Source organism: Tenrec ecaudatus, chromosome 18, assembly GCF_050624435.1.
Source record: "Tenrec ecaudatus isolate mTenEca1 chromosome 18, mTenEca1.hap1, whole genome shotgun sequence".
NCBI lineage: Eukaryota > Metazoa > Chordata > Mammalia > Afrosoricida > Tenrecidae > Tenrec > Tenrec ecaudatus.
Window position 1 is genome coordinate 47867292 of NC_134547.1, and position 18462 is coordinate 47885753.

The 18462-nt window shown below is 55.3% G+C and overlaps 1 protein-coding gene across 4 annotated transcripts in view; it reads left to right on the forward strand.

Annotated features, from left to right (window-relative positions):
* NLRC5 (NLR family CARD domain containing 5) overlaps window positions 1-15035 on the forward strand; it is a 98590-nt gene extending 83555 nt beyond the window's left edge. For 2 of the 4 annotated variants that reach the window (XM_075536346.1, XM_075536349.1), the window contains 11 exons: window positions 3663-3746; window positions 5550-5633; window positions 8071-8154; window positions 8366-8449; window positions 8575-8652; window positions 9282-9365; window positions 9446-9517; window positions 9768-9851; window positions 10449-10532; window positions 10818-10901; window positions 11830-15035. In XM_075536346.1, the coding sequence (XP_075392461.1) occupies window positions 3663-3746; window positions 5550-5633; window positions 8071-8154; window positions 8366-8449; window positions 8575-8652; window positions 9282-9365; window positions 9446-9517; window positions 9768-9851; window positions 10449-10532; window positions 10818-10901; window positions 11830-11968 (961 nt within the window). In that variant the 3' untranslated portion in view covers window positions 11969-15035. The remainder of the gene's footprint in view (window positions 1-3662; window positions 3747-5549; window positions 5634-8070; window positions 8155-8365; window positions 8450-8574; window positions 8653-9281; window positions 9366-9445; window positions 9518-9767; window positions 9852-10448; window positions 10533-10817; window positions 10902-11829) is intronic. The other 2 variants (XM_075536347.1, XM_075536348.1) reach the window with 2 other exon arrangements.
* The last annotated feature ends 3427 nt before the right edge of the window (window positions 15036-18462 follow it).

Genomic DNA, 18462 nt, shown 5'->3' on the forward strand with positions numbered 1-18462 from the left:
AAGAACAGCTCTGAGCAGTGGGTTTTGTTTATTTCTGGATGAAATAAGGTTGTACACATGATGAATGTGTACAGAGGGTGGGAGGTTCAAATCCACATGAGGCAGGGTAGACCAGGTGCTCTTCCTCCACTCTAGCCCCATAGAGCCCATTGACTCTGGCACCCTTGAGGTGCCGGGGCCCCGGGTCGGTTTACTAGCAGAAAAAGGAGACATACTCTGGTAGGAAAAAGCCCATAGCTGGCTGTCGACCGGGGCTGGGTCTACACGCAACCCCCTGGTCACCAACAGCTGTCATTGTCACCTATCATTTGGAGTCCCCAAGCCCTTGGAAACATCTGAAATCGCTTGACCACAGGGGCGGTCCCCACCCTGCACCACCCTGCTGAACCGAGCATCCGGACCAAAATAGACTAAAAACCAAACTAAACAAGACATGCACTGCTTCTGCTTCTTTTTTTTTTTCCTTTTCTTACATTTTATTAGGGGCTCATAAAACTCTTATCACAATCCATACATATACATACATCAATTGTATAAAGCACATCTGCACATTCTTTGCCCCAATCATTCTCAAAGCATTTGCTCGTCACTTAAGCCCTTTGCATCAGGTCCTCTTTTTTTTCCCCCTCCCTCCCCGCTCCCCCCTCCCTCATGTACCCTTGGTAATTTATACATTGTTATTTTGTCATAGCTTGCCCTATCCGGAGTCTCCCTTACCCCCCTTCTCTGCCGTCCATCTCCCAGGGAGGAGGTCACATGTGGATCCTTGTAATCAGTTCCCCCTTTCCAACCCACTCACCCTCCACTCTCCCAGCATCGCCCCTCACACCCTTGGTCCTGAAGGTATCATCCACCCTGGATTCCCTGTGCCTCCTTGGCTCAAGTGTCGGTCACTGGAGATCCCCTCATAGAGGGGTTTAGGAGAGGAGATGGGTCAGCCAGGGTGCGAGGTAGTACCGATGAAGAACACAGCTTTCCCCCAGATCCTGGATGCTTCCTCCCCCCAACTACCATGATCCGAATTCTACCTTGCAGGACTGGATAGGGCAGAGGTTGTACACTGGTGCATATGGGAGCTGGAGGCACAGGGAATCCAGGGTGGATGATACCTTCAGGACCAAGGGTGTGAGGGGCTTCTGCTTCTAATCGTTCGGTTGTCTGACGACCCACAAAACATCAGTACAGCAACACGGAACACAGAGCATGAAATGCCCTGCAGATGAAACCTCCTGAGAAAACTTCCAGGAACAGTTGGTGAATTTCCTCCATGTTTTCCACTTATATTATTAATATGGTTTTAAACATACAAGGAGATTGGGGTTGGATCCTCCCACTCCACCCCTCTTTGCTTGACCTGGGGAAGGGTCTGGTGCAGGGGCAGTGGGGAGATTGGAGGCTGTTGACTGAAGGGCGCTCCTGACCCTTCCTCCAGCTGGCTCTCTGTCCTCCTCCTGGCTGCCCGTGTCTCCACTCGGCCCCCCTTCCTTCAGAATGCATCAGTTTGGGGGCAGGTGGAGTCCCAGTGAGGTTACCCATTGGTGCCGGCCGGCATGTGACTCATGCAAGGTGGCTTCAGTTCACAGGACACCTCCTGGCCTTTTTGTTCCATTTTCCCACACACGATCTGAAGCCCTCCGATGCACGTGGGGTCACTAAGAGTCAGGATTGGCCGTGGGACCCTAAGTGCAGGCACAGAGCAAGGGGCTGAAAATCCACCTCGTGGTGCTGGAAGGGCCCAGCAATAGCACTCATGTTCCCACGTCCAGAAGCACATCTTTCATTCCCACGCATCTCCACGCTGAGGCCCATGCCCACTGCCATCCAACCAATTCCAACTCGTGAGGACGCTGTAGCACACAGTCAACGTGCTCTACGGTGTCTCCCAAACCATTGCGATGCACGGGGACAGACAGCGCTGACCTGGAAGTTGGCAGCCAGGTGCTTAACCCACTGTGCCACCAGGGCTTGTCAGACAGGTAGTGCCTCTCAGATCAACCACGTCCTGCCACCTCTCCATCTACAGTGAAATGACCAGGGGTGTGGACCTGGCTTAGAAGCCATACTACCCAGGTTCAGCTCTTGGTCTGCTGTGATAGGTAGGTTTATTGTCCCAACCTGGCCAATAGGAGCATGTGGGATTCATCAGTCACCGTTTGATTGGAGGGCCGAGTGATAAATGGCTCGGCAAGGCCTGCCCCCTTCTCTCTTGCTCTCTGGTGATTGGACCAGCATGCGGCTGCTTTAGCTAGTTCTCTGCCTCAACCTGTGTGCTACACTACCTGTGAGCCAAGCCATGCCGGGCATTGTGTTGCTAGAACTTGAGGCCCCTTTGAGACCTGCTTCGCCACGCTGCTGGTGCGTACATCGCTTGAGCTTGAGGCTAGTGGATCCCGTCGCCTTGCATTGCTTGAATTCGATATCCCATCCGGGCCTGCTTTGCTAAGTTCCCAAGATACTGACTGTAGCTGACCCACCCTGCTGTCTGCTGCCTGTGGGCAGAGGCTGCCTGCCTTGCCCAAGGGAGGACTCTGCTGCCTGCTTCTTTGACCTTGGACCCGGCAGCCCACATGAGTGGAAGGACTTTCAGTATATTAACTGTCCCATGAAAGTGAGTTGAACTGAATCCACTAGACTGCTGTGTGGACTAATTAGCTGTCATATTCCTTCTCACTGTATAAACCTAACCATATACATATCCTGGTTTTGTTTCTCTAGAGAACCCTGCCTAACACATCTGATGACCACCTATCCTGGTTTTAGTACCAGAAAATCCTATGGCCTCGGGAGCCCCTCAAAGGGATCAGGGTAGACTGGCACCTCTGGGCTCTGCTTGTTAACATGGGAGCTTGGGGAAGACCTTGTCTGTCTCTGTGTCTTCCCAAACTCCAAGACCAAAGTCACTGCCGTTGGGTCAAGGCTGACTCACAGTGAACCCTATATATAGCACAGGGTAGAACTGCCCCTGTGGGTTCCCCAGACTGTAGCGCTTCACGGGAGTAGGAAGTCCCATGTTTCTCCCTCAGAGAGGCTGGTGGTTTTGAACTGCTGACCCTGCAGTTAGCAGCCCGAGTAGCCCCCGACGCCACAAGCCCTCGTCTGTTTCTCAAGCTCATCTTAACCTCGGACTATGAGCTCTTCCTCGGCTGTTGTGAGGGTTAAGTGAGATCATAGTAAGTGTCAAAACAGAGCCGTGGATGCTGCTTGAAGCTCCTGCCCTGGCCGGGGACCATAAGGAGAGTGACCCCAGACCAGGAATGGGAATGGTGCAGCCTTGGGGTCTCTGCCCGAGGCTGCCTCTTGCTGTGTGTGACCTTGAGCAAGTCTTCCGGCACCCCGAGCCTTGGTGTCTCCCCTCTGTGAAGCGGCCCTGGGCCGAACCCCTGGCCCACGGTGTATGCTCGGCGTGTAATGTGCCCCTCTCTGGGCCCCGCTGGGACTCAGAATCTAAAGCCGCTGCCTCAGTGGCTCATTGATTCATGCAGGGAGATGCCGTATGGATTTGCTTTCATCTCGTTGTCAGACTGTGTGGATGTAAGTGGCAATCTTGCAGGTCCTGGGTGTTGTGGACCATGGAGATGGGAGACCCCTGATGGGCAGGGCCTCAGTATGGGGCAGGGACCTGACCCAGCATCCCCAGGACCTCACCTGCTTCATTTCTCCAGCCTCAGCAACCTTCCACTGGGCAGCTGGTCCCTGGACACGCTCATCAAAGGACTACGCCACATGGTCCTCCTGAAGAGCCTCACGTGAGTGGCCCGGGGGATGGGGGTGGGGGGTCAGGGAAAGAGTGGGCTCTCTTGAGACCACCCCCCAGAGCAGCATCAGGGCCCCTCTTTGGCAACCCTCCTCTCCCTGGGCAGGCCCTGGGCCCACAGGGGTAGGTGACCACCACCATTGACCTGGCCCAAGTCCTGGAATAACTCTTGTTCTTAATGTAGGCAGGATGCAGGGCTGGGCTGGGATCTGCAGGGCTGGGCAGCCTACAGTCTGCATTCTCTCCGGCTCCCAAGTGACCCCGCTCCACAGAACAAAGATCACCCTTAGAAGGTCTCAGAAGGTCTCCACTCAGATCTGGTGGCCTTGTGATTTCAACCCCTGCCCACTGTGTCTGCTCTCAAATAACGAGTCTACTCCCTCTTTAGAAAAAACAAAAAAATCATAACAATTTTATTGGCACACAATCCACGTATCACATAATTCCATAGTTCAATCACAGCAATCATTACCACAATCAATTTTAGAACAGTCTCTCTCTCTCTGTCTCTCTCTCTCACACACACACACACAGTTTCATCACTTTTAAATGAGCTGTGTGATGTTCATCATCTCTAGAGAGTACTCCCAACTCCTTCCCACATACACTGTTTGCTCCCTCACCCCTCTACCCTCCCTAACTCCCACCGCACCCCGCCTCCCCTATAAACCCTTGCATCTGGTGCCATCTCCATGCCTCTACTCCGTCTGTGCTTCACAAACTGGAAATCCCAAGAGAAACAAGGAAAAACATTAAGTGGTAAGGATCAAATAATAACACAGAGATAGAAATACAAATAGTGGGTAAGAAAGAAAAGACCATCGTGGACATTTACAAAGCCAGGAGGGGAGTTTTTGTCAAGGAGCTCCTGCCTAGAAGCATCTCTGGGATCTGCCAGCGGCTTAAGCAGGCTAAGCACTCTGCAGATGGTCTTGGGGCTTCCACTTGCCCTCCACAGCCTTCTACACAGTGTGTTTTCCTCTTGTCATATTTGAATTTTATTACTGACATCTCTGGATCACACAAGCTGGTGTTCTGCTTCCAGGTGGACTCCTGGCTTAGCTGGCTGCTTGTTTGAATACAAGGCTTTAAGACCTCAGCTGCTAATCCAGTCGAGAGCCGGGCACCATCTACTTTCTTCACCACACTTTGCTGTGGCGCCCTTTACTTCAGGGATCTCTTCATACAGGCTTTTGAAAGCAGGAAACATTGAAGCTAAAAGCAAATCAAGCAATGACACACAGCAGTACTTTGTTCTCATCCGGCCCCACCCCCACCCTGGCCATGGGGGGGACCCCATGAAAGGGGGGCACATAGATGTGTCTCTCCTATACTCAGCTCAAAGTCTGCTTTGTATAAACATCACAGTGAAACAACCCTTGGGCACGTACTTTAGAACCTGGCTCCAATAGCTGGTCTTCTCATCCTCGGCTGCCGGTGCCAGGAGACAGTGAGCCTGGTTTGAGCAGAAGCCCCCTTTGTGCCCCAGAGGCATTCCGAGGGAGCTGGCATTCTCTCGGGCTGGCCGACCGACAGATCCCCGGTGCACAGGCTGAGGGCACATGTGGCAAAGTCAGAAAGCGTGGCAAAACCTTGGTTTTCTCCCGTGGGCGTTGGGGATGGTCCTGCCATCCCTGCTCACCCCTACACCCTACGCCCCCTGATTCCGTGACGGATGCCTGAGCTCCAGAATGTGCAGAGCCTCTGCCAACTTGGTGCCCTTAGCCCAGCCCCTGCCTGTGGAGGCTCCCAAGGTCCTCATGCGCACACCCCTGGCCTGTCCCCGCTTTTCCAGCCTCAGCAGGAACTGCATCAATGACGTCGGCTGTCGCAACCTTGCTGAAGCCCTCAGAGGGGCCACCAGTTTGGAAGACCTGGAGTGAGTGGTCTGTCCCGCCCCTCCCCCAACCCTAGACAATTTTGGCAGGTGGAAGCGAGGGGCAGATGCTAAAGGCAGGGCCACGTGCGTGCACACTTCCCCACTGGGTTTCTTTTCCCACCCGCCCCCACGTCCATGTTGTGCAGAGCACCGGGCCAGGAACTCAGGAGAGGATGGAAGACTGCCCATTGCAGCAAGAGAGATCTAGGTCAGCCTCAGGGAGGACAGGTGTTGGGAGTCCGCCCCAAACACAGGGTGAAGATGGTGTGCTTTCCGTGTGAGCTGCCCTCAGGACCCAGGAGTCCTAGTTCCCTACTGTTAGCAGCACCCCACCCATACGACCAAACCCAGGCCCACCACCATGGTGTCAATTCTGAGTTGGACTGACCCTATAAGTCAGAACAGAGCTGCTCCCTGCGGTTTCCAAGGCTGCAACTCTTTACGGGAATGGACAGCCTCACCCTTCTTCTGCAGGCCTGCGGATGGCTTTGAACCGCTGGCTTTGAAGTTAGCAGTCTGGTGTCTTACACACAGGGCCTCCTCCAGGGCCCCTTGCCCCACCAATAGGTTATGTTAAAGAACAGAAATGTATTTCTCACAGTTCTGGGGTCTGAGTGTCTACACCAGGCTTGGGGCCTTGTCGATTCCTCCCTCTTCGGCAAGGCATGTTCTTCAGCTCTTGGACACTCTTCCGCTTGTAGCTCCTCCTCCCCTGGTACCCTCTCGGGTGTGTGTCTGTGTGCGTGTTGGACTGGGTTTTCGAGAGAAACAAATCCAGGGACACTCATACACGCATGAGAAGGAGCTTTATATCAAGAAGAAATTGTGTAACAAGAAAGCATCTCAGCCCAGGCCAACTTACATCCTTAGGTCTAGTGCAAGCTGGGGCCTTCCTCAGACTCACACAGCTCCCAGCTGCAGACCGATGACACAGACAGGTGAGGCAGGAAGCCGGAGATCACAGGCCAGCTTGGGGAGGGTGGGGGAGGGGTGCAGAGTCATGTGGGTCCATAGTTCATGGAAGCATGGCAGGGTTGACAGCTCTCAGGGCCGGGTGGCCCACATGGGGTCACCCCTGGAGGCAGGTAGAGTCCGTCCAAACGGGAAGGCAGAGGGTCAGAGAGAGAAGGAGAAGGTCCCAGTTTCTCCCTTATACAAAGGCCACCCCTCCCAGAAGGCATCATCAGCCTGGTACCTGATTGACAGGTTGGACTCTACCGGGACACAAGTGTGAAATGAATCCAAACTCACTGCCATTGTGTCAATTCTGACTCAGAGGGACTCTGCAGGATGGGAGAGAACGGCCTCTGTGGGCTTCCGAGATGACAGTGTGTCATAGGGGTAGGAAGCCTTGTCTTTCTCCCGCAGAGCTGGCTGGGGGATTTGAACGACTGACCTTGTGGTTAGCTGCCGATGTGTCCCACACCACCCATGCTCCTGTTACACATGTGCAAGTTGACATAAAATCCAACTGCCACCGTGTGTCTGTGTCTAAGGGGCTCTTTTATTTTATTTTTAAATCATTTTACTGGGGGCTCATACAGTGCTTATCACAATCCATCCATCCATCCATCCATGTGTCAAGCACATCTGTGCATATGTTGCCATCATCATTTTCAAGACATTTTATTTCGACTTGAGCCCTTGGTATCAGCTCCTCGTTTTCCCCCTCCCTCCCTCTCTCATGAACCCTTGCTAATTTATAATTATTATTTTTTCATGTCCTACACTCTGTCCCTCTGGGAGGGAGTTATATATAGATACTTGTGATTGGTTCTCCCTTTCTCCCCCACCTTCCCCTTCCCCTCCTGGTATTGCTACTCTCTCATTATTGGTCCTGAGGGGTTTATCTGTCCTGGATTCCCTGTGTTCCCAGCTCTTATCTGTACCTGTGTACATGCTCTGGTCTACCAGGATTTGTAAGGTAGAAATGAGGTCATGATAGTGGGGGAGGAAGCATTAAAGATAGAAATAAGGGCATGATAGTGGGGGGAGGAAGCATTAAAGAACTAGAGGAAAGTTGTATGTTTCGTCGGTGCTACACTGCACCCTGACGGGCTCTTCTCTTCCTTGTGACCCTTCTGTAAGCAGATGTCCAATTGTCTACAGATGGGCTTTGGGTCTCCTCTCTGTGCGCCCCCTCATTCACATTGGTATGATTTTTGTTCTGGGTCCTGGAGGCGTGATACCTGGTCCTGTCAACACCTCGTGGTCACACAGGCTGGTGTAAGCCGCTCTCTGGTGGCTCAGACGTGATCAGGTTCAGAATCCATCATCCTCTGGGGTCACCTTGGTGACCTCACAGAAGGGAGGACCACCCTCGCAGGCACACAGGCCCCACATATGCACACTCCCTCTGTCTGGGCGTGTGAGGACATGGGGTGTCGGGATGTGTGACACCCCCATCTCCTTGCAATCCCGCTCTTCTCTTCCCCAGCCTGAGCCACAACCGGATTGGAGAGGCGGGTACCCAGCACTTAGCTGCTGTCCTGCCGGAGCTGCCTCAGCTCCGGGCAATCGAGTGAGTCACCTAACTGACAGGGCCCCACGCTGGCCCCTCCTGCCCCACCTCACCCCTAGCCACCAGTGTGTGGACCTGGGGGTGAGTGGCCTGCTGGCCAGCCCAGTTCCTGCTCCTCTCTGGCACCCTGCCAAACTGCCCCCGTGTGGTGGCGACTGGTCTGGGGTGGGGGTGGGGGAGGCCAAGGACCTGATGTCCATCCCTCCCTCAGCCTCTCAGCGAATGGCATTGGCCCGGTGGGGGGAAGGCAGCTGGCAGAGTCTCTCAGCCTCTGCAGGAACCTGGAGGAACTAAGGTATGTGTCTGCGGTGGGCTGCCCTCTGCCCCCCTCCCCCGCCCGACCTCCTGTCCCCCCGAGGGCACAGGGCAAGCCTCCTGAGTGACCAGCCAGAGCTCATCATTCACCCCCTTCTCTTTCAGGCTTGGGAACAATGCCCTGGAGGACCCCACAGTGTGCATGCTGGCCCGAGGGCTGCCCCAACACCTCAGGGTCCTGTGGTGAGTGCCTACTGCCACAGGGAAGAGAGGGCCACCCCTCATCCCCACCCCTCATCCCCACCCCATCCATGGCCTTCTGTCAGACTGGGGGCTGCCTGCCCCTCTCCCGCCCACTTCTCCCTCCCTCTGGGTGAGGAGCCAGGAGAGCTGGCCTCATTGCTGGCCCTGCCACCAACTCCCTGTTCACTCCTGTCCCTCTGAGCCTCAGTTTCCCTATATGTAAACACAGCCCTCCGCTCTCAGGGTGCATGAGAAACAGCTGCAGCCAGGCCTCTGTACTCTGCAGCTACAGCCGCGTGGGACCCGTGGGACCCACGTTCTATTCGTTCCATTATCTGAGTGAGATCCAAGAACACCAAGGCCAGGAGAGGTGTAGAGAGCGGACCTTCATGTGTTAACAATTCAGGAGCCAAGCCTTGAACTTGGAATTTTAGCCCCCAAAGCCAGGGCCCTTGATACCGTGTGTGTGTGGGGGGGGGGGGGGGGTTAGGACAGTTTTGCCCATAGGCCATCTAAAGTCTGACCTTGAATCCTGAGGAAGCAAAGCCTGTGGTTGGTGTCTCCACAAAGATCCTCAGCCCCTATCTCTGGTCCCCCAGCTTCCTCTTACCCTTCTCCTCTCCCTCCAGCCTGTCCTCCAGCTGCCTGAGCCCAGAAGGGGTACTGCCCCTTGGTCAGGCCCTGGGTGGATGTCCGCACATGGAAGAGATCAGGTGAGGCTGGCTGTGGGGCCTGGGTGGAAGGTGGGAAGTGGAGTCGGGGCGCCCCTTACCACTGTCTCCCTGCCCTGCAGCCTGGCTGAGAACACTCTGGGCCAAGGGCTTGCCTGGTTCTCCAAGGGGTTCCCGCTGCTCAGGCAGATTGAGTATGTAGCTGCGGGGAAGAGAGATGGGGAGGTGGGGGGATGGGTGAGTGGACCCTGGTGGGCCCCACCTGACACCTGGGGGGACCTTTGAAGTGACCGAGACCTCATGTGGGGCCACAAAAGAGCTGCGTTCCTGCCCACACTTGCCTCTTGGGCCCCCATCTGCCCTGACTGCAGAGGCACCCTGATTGGGAGTGGGATACCAGCCAGCAGTGCCCCCTACCCAGCCCAGCCCCCTCTCTGTCCCCAGCCTGATCTCCTGTGAGATCGACAACCAGGCTGCCAAGCCCCTGGCCGCTGGCTTCCTGCTCTGCCCAGCCCTGGAAGAAATCCTGTGAGTTAGCAGAGGATCCTGTGCTGGAAGCGGGGGAGGAGGGAGATACGGGGACTAAACCTGGTGGCTGGCCCAGGTCCCCTCCACCTGGAAGTGGGAGACTCCTCTAGGGAAGTCGGGGTGCCTGAGCTGTGGGCAGTGTTGGGCAAAGCCACCCAGCCCCAACCCTGTTTCCCCATCATGGGGTAGTGGGAGGGGAGGGCTCTGGGACCCTGACCTTCCCTTCTGGAGGTGGCTGGAGAGGCCACCTGCCTGGTGTGCTGGCATTTGTAGTGAAGCAGGCTGAAGGTGCCCTCTGGTGGTACCAGGGTGTTTCTGTGGGCAGGTGTCCTGGCCAGGCCCATCGTTACAGCCCCCTCTCCAGAGAGAGAGAGAGAGAGAGAGAGTAGAGGGGTGTGTGTGTGTGTTAGGAGGTGTGGGGGTTCCCTGGAAAATCTTCAGGAGAGATCTGGGGAGCACCCCATTAGGAAGGACCTCTCACATCTGGACAGCACCCCGTTGGCCCCTAGCCCTCCTCACCCCCACCCCATTGCTGGGGTTCCTTCCCGTCCTACTCTCCTGTTGACCTCAGGGCCCCCCGCCCCCCACCCCCTGCAGGCTGTCTTGGAATCTTCTCGGGGACCAGGCGGCTGCGGAACTGGCCTGTGTCCTGCCCAGCTTGGGTCGGCTGAAGAGAGTGGAGTATGCCCGGGCACAGCCTGGGGGGCTGGCAGGGTGGGAGGGTGAGGGGGGCCCTTCCTCCTGGGGAAAGTCCCCGGGGAAGACCACCTTGAGGCTCCAAGGCCCAGGCTTACTTAGCTCTCCTTGGGGTCTGCCCTTCAGCCCTCCTGCTGCAGCTACCATTGTGGTCTGAGAAGGTAGTAGGGGGTCTGAGACTCCCCATCTTGGCCTGGGGACAGGACTCAGAGGGTCCCCTCCCCTGGCCTCACACCATTCTCTCTCCCTGCTCTGCTGCTCCCTGCGAAGCTTGGAGAGGAATCAGATCACTGCCTGCGGAGCCCGGCTCCTGGCGAAGGGGCTGGCCCGGGTGCCTGGCACCCAAGTCATCCGGTAATGGGGGCTGACAGGGGCAGGATGGGAGCAGGGACATAAACAGACACATCAAGCCCCACAATCCAAGGGGGCTCCCTGTAAGAGGAGGCTGTAGCGCAGCTAGGGACCGTCAGAGGATGCTTGGCCCATGCCAGCAAGAATGTGGCAGCAGGAAGCCCCGTCTCACCTCCCAAATCTGCCATTTGCTGACGGCGTCACTCTGCCTCCCTTTCTCAACACCTGTGACCCGTGTGAAATGGGGGTGCTGAGCGGCATCTCTCTCAAAGGGTAACGAGCTTGTGCAGTGAGCCCAACCCCGGCGCGCAGGAAACACTTAAAACAGTGACTCCACTCGGCCGCCACGTGCTGCTGTACATGTCGGGCACTGCGCAGGGGCACGGTGGGCAGGGGCGGGGACCGTTCACATCGCAGACGTGCTGGCTGCCTGTAAATGTCCTGAAGCATCTCAGCTGATCAGGAGCAGTGGTCTTGAGGAAGACTTGTGCCAAGGGGTCACACGGTCCCGGCCTTGGCTGGGCACCGGCGCTCCTGGGGGAGAAGACAGGGACCCACGGTGGTGTTCTAGTTATGAGCTGGGCCTAGGCATCAGCCGTTCGAAATCACCAACCCTCCAAGGGAGAAAGCCTGTAACTTTTCTGCTCCCGTGAAGGGTGGCGTTCTCGGAAACTCCCAGGGCAGGTCTACCCTGCCCGAGGGGATCATGATGAGCCAACAATGGCAGGGAGTTTGGTTTGGGGGGTTGGAGGCGAGGACAGAGTGGGAGAAGCCAGGAGTTGGTTGTAGGGGACACCAGGCCTCTAGGGCAGCTGTGCTGACCGGACTCCTGCCTCTGCCAGGACCGCCGGGCACAGCTGCCCCACCCCAGGCCTCAGTCTTTTCCTCTGTAGATGGGGCCCGGTCTGAGTGTCTGTCTCCATGTTCACAGCCTCTGGAGTAACCCCATCCCTCCGACCATGGCTCAGCACCTGCAGAGCCAGGAGCCCAGGCTGGACTTCGCCTTTTTCGAAGATCGCCCCCGAGCCCCTTCACAGCCCCTTCAAGACCCCAGAGATGCAGCCAAGTGATGCCAGCTCTCACCCACCTGGGCCAAGGGCTTCAGACACCCTTCAGCTGGTGGCCCTGCTCCTGTCCCATGAGGGAAGAGGGACACCTGTGCCAGGGGGACATCAGTGCCCTGAGCCACACACACTGTGCTACTGGTGGGGGCAGCTGGCATGGTGTGAGTGTGGTGCTGAAGGAGCCAGCTCCTAGCACTATACCTGGAGGGACACACAAGCCGTGGTCCCACACATGTGACACGTGACACACTCAGAAGCCCTGGTGGCTCAGCACTTAAGCATTCCGTTAAGGCAGCAGTTCCAACTCGCCGGCCGCTCCGTGGCAGAAAGGTGGGCAGTCTGCTTCTGCAGCGACTGGGGCCTTGGGACCCCGTGGAGTCAGAACAAACTGGACCGCTCACCACAGCGTGGCATATGACGACTTCCGTGTCACACGGCACATGGCTGGCCAGCTGTCTTCAGGCTGGTCCAAGATCTAATTTATTACTTATTTTATTTTTAGAAACCAAGCGATGTATTTATAGATGGCATTTCCAGAACAGCTAGACCATGGAAAGTCTTCCGCCGGAGGCTGGGAAGGGGAATGTCCAAGCACTGACCAGAAGCTCAGCCTCAGAGCTTCTGGATGCTTCTCTTTCTGGCCCAGCCTCCATTCCCCCTCTGGAAACTGGAGGTGCACCGCTCCTGCTGGGCCAAGGTGCAGGTGGAGCCAGCCTGACTTTGGGAGTGGACAGGCGTGGTCTGCCCTGTGCAAGGGATGGACACAGGCTTGGGGGTCCCAGGGGTGAGAAGCCTGGGCCCTGGGTCCAGCCACTACCTCATGCTCTTTGTTACATTCCAGAGGAACCAAGCACAGCCCACAATTTATGCTGAGTGTGAGGAATAAACAGAGTGGTCTTCCAGCCACTGTCTGGGCCTCATGTCCCCTGCCTCCCCTCCCCTCCCCCACTCATCCCTGAGTGGAGGAGAGGGGTCTCAGAGGAGCAGTGGCCTGGGAGTCAGGAGACGGGCATTGAATCCTGACCGTGTCTCTGTGGGACCCCTCCTCCTGCTGGGCCTCGGCCGACACGAGCCCACCTCCTCACGTCATAGCAGCAGGTTCAGAGAAATTAGACACTGTTCAGCTCGACCTCTATAGAAAGATCATGAGTGAGGCCTGGTTGACTAAAACCAGTCCAGTGGCGTTTCTGTTTGTTTCAGAAAGAGCTTTAGAGCAAGAAATAATGATCTATCAAGAAGGCACGCCAGCCCAGTCCGATTCAAGTCCATGAGGCCAGTGTCCCCGACTAAGTCCCTCGTTGGACCCACATAGCTGCAGGCCGGTGAGATGGGGAAGTGAAGCCGGAGAATCGCAGCCTGGTGGGTGCAGTCACGTGGGTCCAAGGTCGCAGGGTGGGGGTGGAGGGCACATGGCAGGCCAGCGACAATGGTCAGAGTCAGGCGGCAGAGTCCCAGCCAGCGGGAAGGCATAGTGGCCGGAGGGTAGGGTAGGGTCTGCTTTTCCTGCTTATCAGAAGACCACACCCCTAAGGGGGGTCATCAGGCTGTGACCTGATTAACGGTTGGCTTCTACCCTACCCCTTTCATGAAAATTCAAGTTGACATAAAATCACCTGAGGACCACTGATGGTGAGGCTACAAGTATCGCCGCGACATCATCAAGACAAAACATTAAACAAGAACCTCAAAGCGGGCAGTTCCTGTATCTCAGGGTGACCGCCCACTGGCTCTGCATGTACACACAGATGTGGCATTTCTATCCCCCCAAGTCTTCTCAGGAGCCCTGGTGGTGTACGGGTTACACATCAGGCAGCTAACTGGAAGGTCAGCAGTTCAAAACCACCAGCCACCCCTCAGGATGATGCAGCTCTCTACTCCGGTAAAGAGCTAATGCATGGGAAACCCACAGGGGCAGTTCTATCCTGTCCTATAGGTTTGCTGTGAGTCAGAATCTACTCAATGGCAGTGTGTTAGTCTGGGTAGACCAGGGAAACAAATCCACAGAAACTCATATGTATATAAGAGAGAGTTTTATATAAAGGGTAAGTGCACATTAAGAAAGCATCCCAACCCAGTGCTGCCCAAGCCCACAAGTCCACCATTAGCCCGTATGTCCAACACCAGTCCACAAAGTCCTCCTCCATCTCACAAAACACACCACAATGATGTCGACTGCAGGAGGAAAGTCAAATCAGTGAACATGTAAGCATCTCAGCACTGGCAGGTGTCTCCACGTGGCTGCTCTAGCACCCAGGACTGCAGCAGGGTGGCTTCTCCTTAGGGATGTCTTGCAGGAAGTGAGCCTTGCCAGCTGAAGCAGGGAACTGGCTAAGGCAGCTGCCCCCTGGTCGGACCATCAGAGAGCAAGAGACCCAGGAACTAGAAAGGCGAGACTCACTGAGCCATTTATTCGTCTTCTCTTCAATTAACTCCACATGTGTTTATCAGTCAAGTTGGCACAATAAACTAACTACCTCAGCTCACTATAGCCTTCTGCGCTGACCTCTCTTCTTGGGACAGATCTAGACACACGGGTCCTGTAGGAGCCACCTGTTTTGACTGACCCTGTTTGAAAGGCACCCTAAGCCAACTGTGTTTCTGAGAGAACTTGCCTACAGTGGACACGTGGTTACATGGGTTTTGTGTAGGGAAAACCCATGCGTGCACCCACTGGGACCCAAGTAACAACACTTCTTGACTTACCCTCAACTGTCAACTCTCACCTGAGTTCAGTGTGGATATTAAAAAACGGCCTGATCGGGGTACCTGGTATGAAGCAGGTATTGGTTACATGCTAACTCCCTTTTGAGAGCTGAAGGAACCTCAGTGGCGTAGTGGTTATACACGGGCTGCTAACCACAAACTCAGCAGTTCAAAACCACCAGCTGCTCTTCAGGAGAAAGCTGAGGCTTTCAAGTCCCATAAAGAGTTACAGTCTCAAAAACCCACAGGGGCAGTTCATAACCAACCATGGGTCACCCTGAAAAGAATGGGAACTCCGGAACACTTGATGGTGCTTATGAGGAACTTGTGCATGGATCGAGCGGCAGTTGCGCAAACAGAACAAGGGAATTTGCATGGTGTAAAATCAGGATCAATAAAAATATTGCTCAAGAAATAGAAGAATAAAACTATATGTTACATAGAATATTTTTTAAATCAAATTCATTTTAAGAATCAAATAAACAGGGACGCCAAAAAAAATCAAATAAAATTCTGTATTTAGGAAGAAAAAAAATTTTAATCAGGAAAGGTGTACCTCAGGGTTGTTATCTTTTCGCCATACATATTCAGTCTGTATGCTGAACAAATCACCAGGGAAGCTGGGTTATATGAAGAAGAAATTTGGCAGCAGGATTGGAGGAAGGCTTGTTAACAACCTGACATAGGTAGATGACACAGTTTTGCTTGCTGAAAGTGAGGAGGATTTGACACTTGCTGATGAAGATCAAGGATTGCCTGCAGCCTTCAGTATGGACCATAACTCCATGTAAAGAAGACCAAAATCCTCACAACTGGACCCCGAGGTCACATGGGGGAGACGCTGACGTTGGCAAGCACTTCGTCTTGCTTGGCTCCACAGTCACCGCATCATGGAGGCGGCAGTCAAGAGCTCAAAGGAAGGGTGAATCGTATTAGGCAAAACTGCTGCGCAAGACCGCTGTAGAGTATTGAAAGGCCAGGATGTTACTTTGAGGACTAAGGTGTGCCTGACCCTAGCCACGCTCTAACCATGGTGTTTTCAATGGCCCCCTGTGCGTGTGGAAATTAGAAGAATCGATGCATTTGAATTGCAGTGCTGGGGGAGACTACGGAAAGTCCCTGGACTGCTAAATGGACAAGCCGATCTGTCTTGGAAGAAGGACGGCCAGAGTGCCCCTTAGAGGCAAGGATGGCGAGGCTTCATCTTCTGTCCATGGGCATGTCCGGGGTGACCAGTTCCTGGAGAAGGACATCATGCTCGGGAAAGAGGAAGGCCCCCCCAGGAGATGCATTGACAGACGACTGTCAGGCTGCTGCAGGACAGGTAGGGTTTAGTTCTGTGGTGTGTAAGGTAACTCCTATGGATTGAAGCCATCGCCCGTGGGCCCCTAGCAACCGGGTCGCTAGAGTGGAGCTAACTCAGCGGCGATGGGTTTAGTGTTAGGATGTTTTAGAGTTGAATAGCTTAGAAGGTGGGGGATGCTTGAAACGGTTGGAGAGTGGCCCCCCTCTCCCTCATCTGCGCTGGGCAGAGAACTGGACCAGTTGCTCTCAAGGGAGCCTTCCTCTGCAGCTGTGCCTGCGGCGCAGGGTGCAGTTACCACTACCTACCACTGGAGGGCAGGCTGGCCCGTTGGCAATCCAGAGCTAACCCTTTCCTAGGCCCAGCCAAGAAAGAAGTTAGGTGATGCTGGGAGTTGTTCCCACCTGGCCCAGGACCAGTTAGGTCAGTGGTTCTCAACCTTCCTGATTCCGCGACCCTTTCACACAGTGCCTCATGTGGTGGTGACCCCCAATCATAAATTTATTTTCGTTGCTACTTCATCACTGTCATTTTGATAGTTATGAATCAGGCGACCCCTGTGAGAGGGCCATTCAACCCCCCAAAAGGGGTCGCCACCCACAGGTTGAGAACTGCTGAGTTAGGTGATGCTGGGCTGTCCTGTCACTAGTGGCTTGGCCTGGATGGCTCAACTCTGACCTTTGCTGTCCTCTACCTTGTCCTAGGTCCCCTGCAAACCATGAGGAGAATGTCTTCCAGCCAAGTGCCAAGTACAGGGACACCCTTGTTATGCTGGGGTCAGAGAACACCTGGCATTGAGTAGGGTCATAGGCCTGGTGGGGGGCGGGGGGGAGGCCGAGGATAAAGGAAGTTTTCCCCGAAACCTGGGGCCCCAAATTCTGGCCTTCCTTCCTGGTGACGTGAGCGTGAGCAGCGTCCCTGTGAGCCTTCCTTCAAAGGGGGTGGGGGTGCCCCTCTCCTTGCCCAGGATGGCCTGGAAGCCTGCAGATGGCTTGAGGACCGAACAGCGCCCCACCCGGGAAAAGCGCACACAATGCTGTCACTCTGTGCTGCTCGTTCACTCATCTGCCCCCGGGCTCTGCCCAGATCATGCGGGGACCCTGCAACAGCTGTCTCTAAACGGCCACGGAGCTGTCAGCACGGCGCCGTGACAGAGCCCCACTAGAATGGGTGGGAGATCGTGAAGGGACAAAAACATCTCCCGCCACCAGTCGACTGTGTGACATTGGCTGGTTTGTTTTTTACCTTCCCGACACTAGTAGGGTCTAGACGTCCAGCCACCTCCTTCTCAAGAGAGAGTGGCAACATGGCTTCCATCCTGTGATTGTGGGAGTTGAATGTCCACCTGCCTGGCGAAGGTCACAGGATTACCTCACTGGCCCCACACACCAGGGCGGGGATCTCACTCCCCGAGCCGGAAGCCTGCCCCTGGGTCAGTCCCCGGAGAAACTGTACAAACACCCCGGTCGGACTGTCAAATGGCTTTCTGAGCCCAGGGCACGCACTCATCTGGGAACCCTGTCAACTTGCCTCTTTGGGGTCGGCGGGTCTGGTGTGGGGGCCTGGGGTCTAAAGGTGTCCCCAGTGATGCTGATACTCTGGGAACATGGGCCTGGCCATCTAGCTCGGTGCAAGGAGCGCAGCTTGGACTGCCCAGTAGAATCACTCGGGAGCAATGAAAATGGCCCACCTTCAGATACAGCATCTAGCATCTAGAAATTTCCCTGGTGATGACCAAGTGACCATGGTGGACAGCCGGGGCCTGGAGTGAACAGTGTTCTCAGGAGTCTGGACAAGCCTTTGCAGCTCCTGTTTTGCCCTGAAAGGGAGTTGGGGGTTGTCAGATGAGAGGCCCCAGAATGTCCCTGAGCTGCCCTGACATCCAGCTCAGGGATCCACGCAGCTCAGGGATCCATGCAGGGTTTTCTGTTATCCCATGGTCTCCTCTGTAGAGTAAGGGGAGAAACAGAATTCCATAGGTGCCAGGGCCTTCCCGGCTTCATTTCTATACTCTTGAGAGGGTTCCGACTCCTGGCCCACCTGGTTCTTCTCACAGAACTTCCCGTTCTCTGAGCACCTCTGGACCCTAACAGCCAACTTAGTCACCACCTCACCCTGTGCACAGGGGAGAAAGCTGAGGCTCCGGGAGGGAGCCAGCCTTCCCCATGGTTGTTTGGTGAGCGTTTGTAGGGCTCAGATTCTGATCAAGAACAAGATGGGAATCCTGTCTGGGGGTGGGGGTTAGTTGGCCGGAGGTCTACGTACCTCAGGGAGGAGGGGGACCCCAGGAAGACAAGAAGTTGTACACCCTTCCTGGACCCTGCTTCTGCCCTTACCCCACCCCTGCATGGCTGAGGCCAGGCTGGAGGACTTTGGGCCCCAGCTGCAGCCAGACCCACCCAGTGGACAAATCCAGAGCTTTCTGGGACCCGGAAATTCCCACAGCAGCTGGTGTTTCTCCAACCTCCCAATAGACCCTCCCACACAGGGAGCC